Consider the following 16,050-nt stretch of genomic DNA (forward strand, 5'->3'; position numbering starts at 1 on the left):
ACAGGTACCACACCAAGCAGTACAGACCTGACATGATGATACTACAGGTACCACACCAAGCAGTACAGACCTGACATGATGATACTACAGGTACCACACCAAGCAGTACAGACCTGACATGATGATACTACAGGTACCACACCAAGCAGTACAGACCTGACATGATGATACTACACACCAAGCAGTACAGACCTGACATGATGATACTACACACCAAGCAGTACAGACCTGACATGATGATACTACACACCAAGCAGTACAGACCTGACATGATGATACTACACACCAAGCAGTACAGACCTGACATGATTATACTACAGGTACCACACCAAGCAGTACAGACCTGACATGATGATACTACAGGTACCACACCAAGCAGTACAGACCTGACATGATGATACTACAGGTACCACACCAAGCAGTACAGACCTGACATGATGACACCCCACCCCCACACCAGATTCAGATGTACCAGCTGACCTGTCCCCCCCACCAGATTCAGATGTACCAGCTGTCCCGTCTCCTCCATGACTACCACAGAGACCTGTACGTCCATCTGGAACAGCATGAGATAGGACCGTCTCTCTACGCTGCTCCCTGGTTCCTCACGGCCTTCGCCTCGCACTTCCCTCTGGGCTTCGTAGCCAGGGTGTTTGGTAAGTTAGCTCTGGGCTTCGTAGCCAGGGTGTTTGGTAAGTTAGCTCTGGGCTTCGTAGCCAGGGTGTTTGGTAAGTTAGCTCTGGGCTTCGCAGCCAGGGTGTTTGGTAAGTTACCTCTGGGCTTCGCAGCCAGGGTGTTTGGTTAGTTACCTCTGGGCTTCGTAGCCAGGGTGTTTGGTTAGTTACCTCTGGGCTTCGTAGCCAGGGTGGTTGGTTAGTTACCTCTGGGCTTCGCAGCCAGGGCGGTTGGTTAGTTACCTCTGGGCTTCGTAGCCAGGGCGGTTGGTTAGTGACCTCTGGGCTTCGTAGCCAGGGTGGTTGGTTAGTTACCTCTGGGCTTCGTAGCCAGGGCGGTTGGTTAGTGACCTCTGGGCTTCGTAGCCAGGGTGGTTGGTTAGTTACCTCTGGGCTTCGTAGCCAGGGCGGTTGGTTAGTTACCTCTGGGCTTCGTAGCCAGGGTGGTTGGTTAGTTACCTCTGGGCTTCGTAGCCAGGGTGGTTGGTTAGTTACCTCTGGGCTTCGTAGCCAGGGTGGTTGGTTAGTTACCTCTGGGCTTCGTAGCCAGGGTGGTTGGTTAGTTACCTGTATTTGTTCAGAAAACAGAGAGTAATGTTGAGTGTCTTTAGTGGGAATGGAAAGGGGTAGAGGAGAAGGAGGAGGTATATGAGGAGGAGGTGTGTGAGGAGGAGGTGTATGAGGAGGAGGTGTATGAGGAGGAGGTGTGTGAGGAGGAGGTATGTGAGGAGGAGGTGTATGAGGAGGAGGTGTGTGAGGAGGAGGTGTATGAGGAGGAGGTTTGTATTCTGTCAGGTGTTTGTGTTAAGTTGTCCTCTTGTTCCAGAATGTTTCCTTGTAACTTCTGTTGACAAAAAGGACACAGTCTTCAGTCTGCTGGCCTGGGGTCAGATATCACAGTCTTCAGTCTGCTGGCCTGGGGTCAGATTTCACAGTCTGCTGGCCTGGGGTCAGATATCACAGTCTTCAGTCTGCTGGCCTGGGGTCAGATTTCACAGTCTTCAGTCTGCTGGCCTGGGGTCAGATTTCACAGTCTTCAGTCTGCTGGCCTGGGTTCAGATTTCACAGTCTGCTGGCCTGGGTTCAGATTTCACAGTCTTCAGTCTGCTGGCCTGGGTTCAGATTTCACAGTCTGCTGGCCTGGGGTCAGATTTCACAGTCTTCAGTCTGCTGGCCTGGGGTCAGATTTCACAGTCTTCAGTCTGCTGGCCTGGGTTCAGATTTCACAGTCTTCAGTCTGCTAGCCTGGGGTCAGATTTTCAGTCTTCAGTCTGCTGGCCTGGGGTCAGATTTCACAGTCTTCAGTCTGCTGGCCTTGGGTCAGATTTCACAGTCTTCAGTCTGCTGGCCTGGGGTCAGATTTCACAGTCTTCAGTCTGCTGGCCTGGGGTCAGATTTCACAGTCTTCAGTCTGCTGGCCTGGGTTCAGATTTCACAGTCTTCAGTCTGCTGGCCTGGGTTCAGATTTCACAGTCTTCAGTCTGCTGGCCTGGGGTCAGATTTCACAGTCTGCTGGCCTGGGGTCAGATTTCACAGTCTTCAGTCTGCTGGCCTGGGGTCAGATTTCACAGTCTTCAGTCTGCTGGCCTGGGGTCAGATTTCAAATACAAGATGTTTCCTTTACCAAGGAAACTCCGTCACACCTGCTGTTGTGTTGTCCTCCCTCCGTCACACCTGCTGTTGTGTTGTCCTCCCTCCGTCACACCTGCTGTTGTGTTGTCCTCCCTCCGTCACACCTGCTGTTGTGTTGTCCTCCCTCCATCACACCTGCTGTTGTGTTGTCCTCCCTCCATCACACCTGCTGTTGTGTTGTCCTCCCTCCGTCACACCTGCTGTTGTGTTGTCCTCCCTCCGTCACACCTGCTGTTGTGTTGTCCTCCCTCCGTCACACCTGCTGTTGTGTTGTCCTCCCTCCGTCACACCTGCTGTTGTGTTGTCCTCCCTCCGTCACACCTGCTGTTGTGTTGTCCTCCCTCCGTCACACCTGCTGTTGTGTTGTCCTCCCTCCGTCACACCTGCTGCTGTGTAGTCCTCCCTCCATCACACCTGCTGTTGTGTTGTCCTCCCTCCATCACACCTGCTGTTGTGTTGTCCTCCCTCTGTCACACCTGCTGTTGTGTTGTCCTCCCTCCGTCACACCTGCCCTGTCACCTGCGTCTGTCTGTCTGTCTGTAATATCAGAACAGTGTTTCCTGTTTCTAATCTGTTGTCTGATATCCCCCCCTCTGTCTGTCTGTCTGTCTGTCTGTCTGTCTGTCTGTCTGTCTGTCTGTCTGTCTGTCTGTCTGTCTGTCTGTCTGTCTGTCTGTCTGCACTGAGACCTACTATCATGTCATGCAGTTGCCTCTCCTCCTGAATTTGCCCTCTCTGTCTGTCTCTCTGTCTGTCTCTCTGTCTCTCTCTCCTCCAGACATGTTGTTTCTCCAGGGTTCGGAGGTGATCTTCAAGGTGTCGCTAAGTCTTCTGGGTAGTCACAAGCCCTTGATCCTACAGCACGACAGTCTGGAGTCTATAGTGGACTTCATCAAGACTACATTACCTAACCTGGGACTAGTCCAGATGGAGAAGACCATCAACCAGGTAGACTGGTGGGGGTCTATAGTAGACTACACTACCTAACCTGGGACTGGTGGGGGGGTCTATAGTAGACTACATTACCTAACCTGGGACTGGTGGGGGGAGGTCTATAGTAGACTACATTACCTAACCTGGGACTGGTGGGGGTCTATAGTAGACTACACTACCTAACCTGGGACTGGTGGGGGAGGTCTATAGTAGACTACATTACCTAACCTGGGACTGGTGGGGGTCTATAGTAGACTACACTACCTAACCTGGGACTGGTGGGGGGGGTCTATAGTAGACTACATTACCTAACCTGGGACTGGTGGGGGTCTATAGTAGACTACACTACCTAACCTGGGACTGGTGGGGGGTCTATAGTAGACTACACTACCTAACCTGGGACTGGTGGGGGAGGTCTATAGTAGACTACATTACCTAACCTGGGACTGGTGGGGGGTCTATAGTAGACTACATTACCTACATTACCCACCTGGGACTGGTGGGAGTCTATAGTAGACTACATTACCTAACCTGGGACTGGTGGGGGGAGGTCTATAGTAGACTACATTACCTAACCTGGGACTGGTGGGGGAGGTCTATAGTAGACTACATTACCTAACCTGGGACTGGTGGGGGTCTATAGTAGACTACACTACCTAACCTGGGACTGGTGGGGGGGGTCTATAGTAGACTACATTACCTAACCTGGGACTGGTGGGGGTCTATAGTAGACTACACTACCTAACCTGGGACTGGTGGGGGAGGTCTATAGTAGACTACATTACCTAACCTGGGACTAGTCCAGATGGAGAAGACCATCAACCAGGTAGACTGGTGGGGGTCTATAGTAGACTACACTACCTAACCTGGGACTGGTGGGGGAGGTCTATAGTAGACTACATTACCTAACCTGGGACTGGTGGGGGAGGTCTATAGTAGACTACACTACTTAACCTGGGACTAGTGGGGGGTCTATAGTAGACTACATTACCTAACCTGGGACTAGTCCAGATGGAGAAGACCATCAACCAGGGACTGGGGGGGGGTCTATAGTAGACTACATTACCTAACCTGGGACTGGTGGGGGAGGTCTATAGTAGACTACATTACCTAACCTGGGACTGGTGGGGGTCTATAGTAGACTACATTACCTAACCTGGGACTGGTGGGGGGGGTCTATAGTAGACTACACTACCTAACCTGGGACTGGTGGGGGTCTATAGTAGACTACATTACCTAACCTGGGACTGGTGGGGGTCTATAGTAGACTACACTACCTAACCTGGGACTGGTGGGGATCTATAGTAGACTACACTACCTAACCTGGGACTGGTGGGGGTCTATAGTAGACTACACTACCTAACCTGGGACTGGTGGGGGGGGTCTATAGTAGACTACATTACCTAACCTGGGACTGGTGGGGGAGGTCTATAGTAGACTACATTACCTAACCTGGGACTGGTGGGGGTCTATAGTAGACTACATTACCTAACCTGGGACTGGTGGGGGGGGTCTATAGTAGACTACATTACCTAACCTGGGACTGGTGGGGGGTCTATAGTAGACTACATTACCTAACCTGGGACTGGTGGGGGGGGGGTCTATAGTAGACTACATTACCTAACCTGGGACTGGTGGGGGGGGTCTATAGTAGACTACATTACCTAACCTGGGACTGGTGGGGGTCTATAGTAGACTACATTACCTAACCTGGGACTGGTGGGGGGGGTCTATAGTAGACTACATTACCTAACCTGGGACTGGTGGGGGTCTATAGTAGACTACACTACCTAACCTGGGACTGGTGGGGGAGGTCTATAGTAGACTACATTACCTAACCTGGGACTAGTCCAGATGGAGAAGACCATCAACCAGGTAGACTGGTGGGGAGGTCTATAGTAGACTACACTACCTAACCTGGGACTGGTGACTGGGGGAGGTCTATAGTAGACTACATTACCTAACCTGGGACTGGTGGGGGAGGTCTATAGTAGACTACATTACCTAACCTGGGACTGGTGGGGGGGGGGAGGTCTATAGTAGACTACATTACCTAACCTGGGACTGGTGGGGTCTATAGTAGACTACATTACCTAACCTGGGACTGGTGGGGGTCTATAGTAGACTACACTACCTAACCTGGGACTGGTGGGGGTCTATAGTAGACTACATTACCTAACCTGGGACTGGGGGAGGTCTATAGTAGACTACATTACCTAACCTGGGACTGGTGGGGGTCTATAGTAGACTACATTACCTAACCTGGGACTGGTGGGGGTCTATAGTAGACTACATTACCTAACCTGGGACTGGTGGGGATCTATAGTAGACTACACTACCTAACCTGGGACTAGTCCAGATGGAGAAGACCATCAACTAGGTAGACTGGTGGGGGGTCTATAGTAGACTACATTACCTAACCTGGGACTGGTGGGGGTCTATAGTAGACTACACTACCTAACCTGGGACTGGTGGGGGAGGTCTATAGTAGACTACATTACCTAACCTGGGACTGGTGGGGGGGAGGTCTATAGTAGACTACATTACCTAACCTGGGACTGGTGGGGGGTCTATAGTAGACTATATTACCTAACCTGGGACTGGTGGGGGAGGTCTATAGTAGACTACATTACCTAACCTGGGACTGGTGGGGGGGGGTCTATAGTAGACTACATTACCTAACCTGGGACTGGTGGGGGAGGTCTATAGTAGACTACATTACCTAACCTGGGACTGGTGGGGGGGTCTATAGTAGACTACATTACCTAACCTGGGACTGGTGGGGGAGGTCTATAGTAGACTACATTACCTAACCTGGGACTGGTGGGGGTCTATAGTAGACTATATTACCTAACCTGGGACTGGTGGGGGGGAGGTCTATAGTAGACTACACTACCTGACCTGGGACTGGTGGTGGGGAGGTCTATAGTAGACTACACTACCTAACCTGGGACTGGTGGGGGGAGGTCTATAGTAGACTACACTACCTAACCTGGGACTGGTGGGGGAGGTCTATAGTAGACTACACTACCTAACCTGGGACTGGTGGGGGAGGTCTATAGTAGACTACATTACCTAACCTGGGACTGGTGGGGGAGGTCTATAGTAGACTACATTACCTAACCTGGGACTGGTGGGGGGGAGGTCTATAGTAGACTACATTACCTAACCTGGGACTTGTGGGGGGAGGTCTATAGTAGACTACATTACCTAACCTGGGACTGGTGGGGATCTATAGTAGACTACACTACCTAACCTGGGACTAGTCCAGATGGGAAGACCATCAACCAGGTAGACTGGTGGGGAGGTCTATAGTAGACTACACTACCTAACCTGGGACTGGTGGGGGGGGGGTCTATAGTAGACTACATTACCTAACCTGGGACTGGTGGGGGTCTATAGTACACTACATTACCTAACCTGGGACTGGTGGGGGTCTATAGTAGACTACATTACCTGACCTGGGACTGGTGGGAGGTATATAGTAGACTACATTACCTAACCTGGGACTGGTGGGGGGGTCTATAGTAGACTACATTACCTAACCTGGGACTGGTGGGGGTCTATAGTAGACTACATTACCTAACCTGGGACTGGTGGAGGGGTCTATAGTAGACTACATTACCTAACCTGGGACTGGTGGGGGGGTCTATAGTAGACTACATTACCTAACCTGGGACTGGTGGGGGTCTATAGTAGACTACATTACCTAACCTGGGACTGGTGGGGGGGGTCTATAGTAGACTACATTACCTAACCTGGGACTGGTGGGGGTCTATAGTAGACTACATTACCTAACCTGGGACTGGTGGGGGGCTCTATAGTAGACTACATTACCTGACCTGGGACTGGTGGGGGGTCTATAGTAGACTACATTACCTAACCTGGGACTGGTGGGGGTGTCTATAGTAGACTACATTACCTAACCTGGGACTGGTGGGGGTCTATAGTAGACTACATTACCTAACCTGGGACTGGTGGGGGTCTATAGTAGACTACATTACCTAACCTGGGACTGGTGGGGGGTCTATAGTAGACTACATTACCTAACCTGGGACTGGTGGGGATCTATAGTAGACTACATTACCTAACCTGGGACTGGTGGGGGTGGGGGTCTATAGTAGACTATATTACCTAACCTGGGACTGGTGGGGGTCTATAGTAGACTACATTACCTAACCTGGGACTGGTGGGAGGTATATAGTAGACTACATTACCTAACCTGGGACTGGTGGGGGGGGTCTATAGTAGACTACATTACCTAACCTGGGACTGGTGGGGGTCTATAGTAGACTACATTACCTAACCTGGGACTGGTGGGGGTCTATAGTAGACTATATTACCTAACCTGGGACTGGTGGGGGTCTATAGTAGACTACATTACCTAACCTGGGACTGGTGGGGGTGTCTATAGTAGACTACATTACCTAACCTGGGACTGGTGGGGGTGTCTATAGTAGACTACATTACCTAACCTGGGACTGGTGGGGGGGTCTATAGTAGACTACATTACCTAACCTGGGACTGGTGGGGGTCTATAGTAGACTACATTACCTAACCTGGGACTGGTGGGGGTCTATAGTAGACTACATTACCTAACCTGGGACTGGTGGGGATCTATAGTAGACTACATTACCTAACCTGGGACTGGTGGGGGTCTATAGTATACTACATTACCTAACCTGGGACTGGTGGGGGGTCTATAGTAGACTACATTACCTAACCTGGGACTGGTGGGGGTGGGGGTCTATAGTAGACTATATTACCTAACCTGGGACTGGTGGGGGTGGGGGTCTATAGTAGACTATATTACCTAACCTGGGACTGGTGGGGGTGTCTATAGTAGACTACATTACCTAACCTGGGACTGGTGGGGGTCTATAGTAGACTACATTACCTAACCTGGGACTGGTGGGGGGGTCTATAGTAGACTACATTACCTAACCTGGGACTGGTGGGGGTCTATAGTAGACTACATTACCTAACCTGGGACTGGTGGGGGGTCTATAGTAGACTACATTACCTAACCTGGGACTGGTGGGGGGTCTATAGTAGGCTACATTACCTAACCTGGGATTGGTGGGGGTCTATAGTAGACTACATTACCTAACCTGGGACTGGTGGGGGTCTATAGTAGACTACATTACCTAACCTGGGACTGGTGGGGGTCTATAGTAGACTACATTACCTAACCTGGGACTGGTGGGGGGTCTATAGTAGACTACATTACCTAACCTGGGACTGGTGGGGGGTCTAAACACAGACAGTGGAGAACACAGACAGTGGAGAACACATACACTTTATTAACAACAGACAGTGGAGAACACAGACACTATATTAACAACAGACAGTGGAGAACACAGACAGTGGAGAACACAGACAGTGGAGAACACAGACACTATATTAACAACAGACAGTGGAGAACACAGACAGTGGAGAACACAGACAGTGGAGAACACATACACTTTATTAACAACAGACAGTGGAGAACACAGACACTATATTAACAACAGACAGTGGAGAACACAAACAGTGGAGAACACAGACAGTGGAGAACACAGACACTATATTAAGAACAGACAGTGGAGAACACAGACACTATATTAACAACAGACAGTGGAGAACACAGACACTATATTAACAACAGACAGTGGAGAACACAGACAGTGGAGAACACAGACAGTGGAGAACACAGACAGTGGAGAACACAGACACTTTATTAACAACAGACAGTAGAGAACACAGACAGTGGAGAACACAGACAGTGGAGAACACAGACACTATATTAACAACAGACAGTGGAGAACACAGACAGTGGAGAACACAGACAGTGGAGAACACAGACACTATATTAACAACAGACAGTGGAGAACACAGACAGTGGAGAACACAGACAGTGGAGAACACAGACACTATATTAACAACAGACAGTGGAGAACACAGACACTATATTAACAACAGACAGTGGAGAACACAAACAGTGGAGAACACAGACAGTGGAGAACACAGACAGTGGAGAACACAGACAGTGGAGAACACAGACACTTTATTAACAACAGACAGTAGAGAACACAGCCACTTTATTAACAACAGACAGTAGAGAACACAGACACTTTATTAACAACAGACAGTGGAGAACACAGACAGTGGAGAACACAGACACTATATTAACAACAGACAGTAGAGAACACAGACACTACATTAACAACAGACAGTGGAGAACACAGACAGTGGAGAACACAGACACTATATTAACAACAGACAGTGGAGAACACAGACACTATATTAACAACAGACGGTGGAGAACACAGACAGCGGAGAACACAGACACTATATTAACAACAGACAGTGGAGAACACAGACACTATATTAACAACAGACAGTAGAGAACACAGACAGTGGAGAACACAGACACTTTATTAACAACAGACAGTGGAGAACACAGACACTTTATTAACAAAAGACAGTGGAGAACACAGACAGTGGAGAACACAGACACTTTATTAACAACAGACAGTGGAGAACACAGACAGTGGTGAACACAGACACTATATTAACAACAGACAATGGAGAACACAGACACGTTATTAACAACAGACAGTAGAGAACACAGACAGTGGAGAACAGACAGTGGAGAACACAGACACTTTATTAACAACAGACAGTGGAGAACACAGACACTTTATTAACAACAGACAGTGGAGAACACAGACACTATATTAACAACAGACAGTGGAGAACACAGACAGTGGAGAACACAGACACTATATTAACAACAGACAGTAGAGAACACAGACACTATATTAACAACAGACAGTGGAGAACACAGACAGTGGAGAACACAGACACTATATTAACAACAGACAGTGGAGAACACAGACAGTAGAGAACACAGACAGTGGAGAACACATACACTATATTAACAACAGACAGTGGAGAACACAGGCAGTGGAGGAGAACAGTGGAGAACACGTTATTAACAACAGACAGTGGAGAACACAGACAGTGGAGAACACAGACACTATATTAACAACAGACACTATATTAACAACAGACAGTGGAGAACACAGACACTATATTAACAACAGACAGTGGAGAACACAGACAGTGGAGAACACAGACACTATATTAACAGTAGAGAAACAGACACTATATTAACAACAGACAGTGGAGAACACAGACAGTGGAGAACACAGACACTATATTAACAAGACAGTAGAGAACACAGACACTATATTAACAACAGACAGTAGAGAACACAGACAGTGGAGAACACAGACAGTGGAGAACAGACACTATATTAACAACAGACAGTGGAGAACACAGACACTATATTAACAACAGACAGTGGAGAACACAGACAGTGGAGAACACAGACACTATATTAACAACAGACAGTGGAGAACACAGACACTATATTAACAACAGACAGTGGAGAACACAGACACTATATTAACAACAGACAGTAGAGAACACAGACACTATATTAACAACAGACAGTGGAGAACACAGACAGTGGAGAACACAGACACTATATTAACAACAGACAGTGGAGAACACAGACACTATATTAACAACAGACAGTGGAGAACACAGACAGTGGAGAACACAGACACTTTATTAACAACAGACAGTGGAGAACACAGACACTATATTAACAACAGACAGTGGAGAACACAGACAGTGGAGAACACAGACACTTTATTAACAACAGACAGTGGAGAACACAGACAGTGGAGAACACAGACAGTGGAGAACACAGACACTATATTAACAACAGACAGTGGAGAACACAGACACTATATTAACAACAGACAGTGGAGAACACAGACACTATATTAACAACAGACAGTGGAGAACACAGACAGTAGAGAACACAGACACTATATTACCAACAGACAGTGGAGAACACAGACAGTGGAGAACACAGACACTATATTAACAACAGACAGTGGAGAACACAGACACTTTATTAACAACAGACAGTGGAGAACACAGACACTATATTAACAACAGACAGTGGAGAACACAGACAGTAGAGAACACAGACACTTTATTAACAACAGACAGTGGAGAACACAGACAGTGGAGAACACAGACAGTGGAGAACACAGACACTTTATTAACAACAGACAGTGGAGAACACAGACACTATATTAACAGACAGTGGAGAACACAGACAGTGGAGAACACAGACACTTTATTAACAACAGACAGTGGAGAACACAGACAGTGGAGAACACAGACACTATATTAACAACAGACAGTGGAGAACACAGACACTTTATTAACAACAGACAGTGGAGAACACAGACACTATATTAACAACAGACAGTGGAGAACACAGACAGTGGAGAACACAGACAGTGGAGAACACAGACACTATATTAACAACAGACAGTGGAGAACACTGACAGTGGAGAACACAGACACTATATTAACAACAGACAGTGGAGAACACAGACATATATATTCAACAACAGACAGTGGAGAACACAGACAGTGGAGAACACAGACAGTGGAGAACACAGACAGTGGAGAACACAGAACACAGACATATTAACAACAGACAGTGGAGAACACAGACAGTGGAGAACACAGACAGTGGAGAACACAGACAGTGGAGAACACAGACAGTGGAGAACACAGACACTATATTAACAACAGACAGTGGAGAACACAGACAGTGGAGAACACAGACAGTGGAGAACACAGACACTATATTAACAACAGACAGTGGAGAACACAGACAGTGGAGAACACAGACACTATATTAACAACAGACAGTGGAGAACACAGACAGTGAGACACTTTATTAACAACAGACAGTAGAGAACACAGACAGTATATTAACAACAGACAGTGGAGAACACAGACACTATATTAACAACAGACAGTGGAGAACACAGACACTATATTAACAACAGACAGTGGAGAACACAGACAGTGGAGAACACAGACAGTATATTAACAACAGACAGTGGAGAACACAGACACTATATTAACAACAGATAGTGGAGAACACAGACAGTGGAGAACACAGACACTTTATTAACAACAGACAGTGGAGAACACAGACAGTATATTAACAACAGACAGTGGAGAACACAGACACTATATTAACAACAGATAGTGGAGAACACAGACAGTGGAGAACACAGACACTTTATTAACAACAGACATTGGAGAACACAGACAGTGGAGAACACAGACACTTTATTAACAACAGACAGTGGAGAACACAGACACTATATTAACAACAGACAGTGGAGAACACAGACAGTGGAGAACACAGACACTTTATTAACAACAGACAGTGGAGAACACAGACACTATATTAACAACAGACAGTGGAGAACACAGACACTATATTAACAGCAGACAGTGGAGAACACAGACAGTGGAGAACACAGACACTTTATTAACAACAGACAGTGGAGAACACAGACAGTGGAGAACACAGACACTTTATTAACAACAGACAGTAGAGAACACAGACAGTATATTAACAACAGACAGTGGAGAACACAGACAGTGGAGAACACAGACACTTTATTAACAACAGACAGTGGAGAACACAGACACTTTATTAACAACAGACAGTGGAGAGACACTATATTAACACAGACAGTGGAGAACACAGACAGTGGAGACAGACAGTGGAGAACACAGACAGTGGAGAACACAGACACTTTATTAACAACAGACAGTGGAGAACACAGACAGTGGAGAACACATCGAGACATAGAGACAGAGAGGACAGACAGTGGAGAACACATTGAGACACAGAGAGGACAGACAGTGGAGGACAGACAGTGGAGATCACATCGAGACAGAGAGGACAGACAGTGGAGAACACATCGAGACACAGAGAGGACAGACAGTGGAGGACACATCGAGACAGATAGGACAGACAGTGGAGGACAGACAGTGGCGAACACATCGAGACAGAGAGGACAGACCGTGGAGGACAGACAGTGGAGGACACATCGAGACACAGAGAGGACAGACAGTGGAGGACAGACAGTGGAGAACACATCGAGACACAGAGAGGACAGACAGTGGAGGACACATCGAGACACAGAGAGGACAGACAGTGGAGGACAGACAGTGGAGAACACATCGAGACACAGAGAGGACAGACAGTGGAGGACACATCGAGACACAGGACAGACAGTGGAGGACACATCGAGACACAGAGAGGACAGACAGTGGAGGACAGAGAACACATCGAGACACAGAGAGGACAGACAGTGGAGGACACATCGAGACACAGAGAGGACAGCGGGTGATTTCCAGGTAGTCTGGAGGCAGGGGAGTGGTGCTCTCAAAACACTACTTCCTGGAAACAGAGAACTTTACCCTTGTACAAAATTACACACACACACACACACACACACACACACACACACATACAAACTCTCTCTTCTCTCACACACACACATACACACACACTCTCTCTCTTCTCTCACACTCACACATACATACACACACTCTCTCTCTTCTCTCACACACACATACATACACACACACTCTCTCTTCTCTCACACACACACATACACTCTCTCTTTCAACACACACACACACACACACACACACACACACACACATACACACACACTCTCTCTTCTCTCACACTCACACATACATACACACACTCTCTCTTCTCTCACACTCACACATACTACACACACTCTCTCTCTTCTCTCACACTCACACACACAACATACACACAACATGCTCACACACTGACTCACAGACTCACACCACAGAGAGAGACACACACTCTAATAGGTTCAGCCAGTCTGTTTCAGGAGGCCTGAGGACACTCAACAACTTAGTTACAGCAATTCCACACCCCAGGCGGCTGGTGGCGCCTTCATTGGGGAGGACAGGCTCAGAGTAAAGGCTGGAACGGAATCCATGGAATGGAGTCATCTACGACACCCCTGGGGTTTCCATGTTGATGTCTTTCTGTCCTCTCCGTTCAGAGTACCAGACTGAATGACCTCTTCAGGGCCCCTTCCCTGAGAGCCAGACTGAATGACCTCTTCAGGGCCCCTCCCACTGAGAGCCAGACGGAATGACCTCTTCAGGGCCCCTTCCCCTGAGAGCCAGACTGAATGACCTCTTCAGGGCCCCTCCCACTGAGAGCCAGACTGAATGACCTCTTCAGGGCCCCTCCCCTGAGAGCCAGACTGAATGACCTCTTCAGGGCCCCTCCCCTGAGATCCAGACTGAATGACCTCTTCAGGGCCCCTCCCACTGAGAGCCAGACTGAATGACCTCTTCAGGGCCCCTCCCCTGAGAGCCAGACTGAATGACCTCTTCAGGGCCCCTCCCCCTGAGAGCCAGACTGAATGACCTCTTCAGGGCCCCTCCCCCTGAGAGCCAGACTGAATGACCTCTTCAGGGCCCCTCCCCCTGAGAGCCAGACTGAATGACCTCTTCAGGGCCCCTCCCCCTGAGAGCCAGACTGAATGACCTCTTCAGGGCCCCTCCCCCTGAGAGCCAGACTGAATGACCTCTTCAGGGCCCCTCCCACTGAGAGCCAGACTGAATGACCTCTTCAGGGCTGAGAGCCAGACTGAATGACCTCTTCAGGGCCCCTCCCCTGAGAGCCAGACTGAATGACCTCTTCAGGGCCCCTCCCCCTGAGAGCCAGACTGAATGACCTCTTCAGGGCCCCCCCCCCCCTGAGAGAGCGCCAGGCAGCTGTGTGTAAAGGCAGCTGTGTGTAAACTTAGATACTGACTGTAACTGAGAATCAGGACTTCATCCTATCTGACATTGTGTGTGTGTGTGTGTGTAGGTGTGTGAGATGGACCTGTCCAATCAGCTGCAGGCATACGAGGTGGAGTACCACGTCTTACAGGACGAGCTGTGTGACACGCCCGCTCACCTCAACCAATCACAGCGCACCGCCCAGCTGGAACGCACCAATCAGAGCCTCCGACAGCAAAACCTCGACCTGCTGGAGGAACTGCAGGTAAATACACTCACACTCACTAAACACACACACACTCACTAAACACACACACACACACACACTCACTAAACACACACACTCACTAAACACACATGTTTTGTGTCTCTCCAGGTGTCCCAGGCTCGTGTGTGTCGTCTGGAAGGCCAGGTGGAGGGGCTGGCCCAATCAGAGGCTCTGCTGAGAGAACGGGTGTTCGACCTGGAGGAGGAGAGGAACGGACTGCGGAACGCCGTCACACACCTACACACACTCCTCACCGCGCTGGGAATACACACACACACAACGCACGGGGACTTCAACCTGGACCCTCACACACACTCCGCTGCCGACACAGATGGACAGAGAGATGGACAGGGTGTGGACGTCCCCACCAGAGAGGGGCCCAGACTGGGGCAAGCGATGTCCTCCCCTCTCCTCCCTCATCCACTGGCTCTACCAGAACATTGAATCCTGAGGACTGTTCTCCTGTACTAAACTGGAGAAATGGGGGGGGTTCTCTGTCCTCTCTGGGCCGATACTCCACACAACAGTCCAATATACACAGTTACTATTGCAGCCAGATGTGTGTGTCTCTCTGCCTGCCTGTGTCTCTCTGCCTGCCTGTGTGTCTGCCTGCCTGCCTGCCTGCCTGTGTGTCTCTCTGCCTGCCTGTGTGTTTCTCTGCCTGCCTGTCTGTCTCTCTGCCTGTCTGTGTGTCTCTCTGCCTGCCTGCCTGTGTGTCTCTCTGCCTGTGTGTCTCTCTGCCTGTGTCTCTCTGCCTGTCTGTGTCTCTCTGCCTGTATGTGTGTCTCTCTGCCTGTCTGTGTGTCTCTCTGCCTGTCT

At 48.9% G+C, this 16,050-nt stretch overlaps 1 protein-coding gene and 1 long non-coding RNA gene across 2 annotated transcripts in view; one reads left to right on the forward strand and one right to left on the reverse strand.

The window, feature by feature from the left end:
- LOC112242127 (TBC1 domain family member 1-like) overlaps positions 1-15,821 on the forward strand; it is an 88,568-nt gene extending 72,747 nt beyond the window's left edge. Inside the window, 4 exon segments of the mRNA XM_042314802.1 lie at positions 497-656; positions 3,085-3,254; positions 15,052-15,228; positions 15,340-15,821. Coding sequence (XP_042170736.1) covers positions 497-656; positions 3,085-3,254; positions 15,052-15,228; positions 15,340-15,675 — 843 coding nt within the window. The 3' untranslated portion in view covers positions 15,676-15,821.
- LOC121844562 lies at positions 14,750-14,925 on the reverse strand. Its single transcript, XR_006082040.1, has 2 exons — positions 14,875-14,925; positions 14,750-14,804 (listed from the first exon to the last, which is right to left on the reverse strand). It is a non-coding gene; the product is annotated as an uncharacterized LOC121844562 (long non-coding RNA).
- Positions 15,822-16,050: the final 229 nt, after the last annotated feature.

The sequence above is a fragment of the Oncorhynchus tshawytscha genome, unplaced genomic scaffold, assembly GCF_018296145.1.
Source record: "Oncorhynchus tshawytscha isolate Ot180627B unplaced genomic scaffold, Otsh_v2.0 Un_contig_2827_pilon_pilon, whole genome shotgun sequence".
NCBI classification, from domain to species: Eukaryota; Metazoa; Chordata; class Actinopteri; order Salmoniformes; family Salmonidae; genus Oncorhynchus; species Oncorhynchus tshawytscha.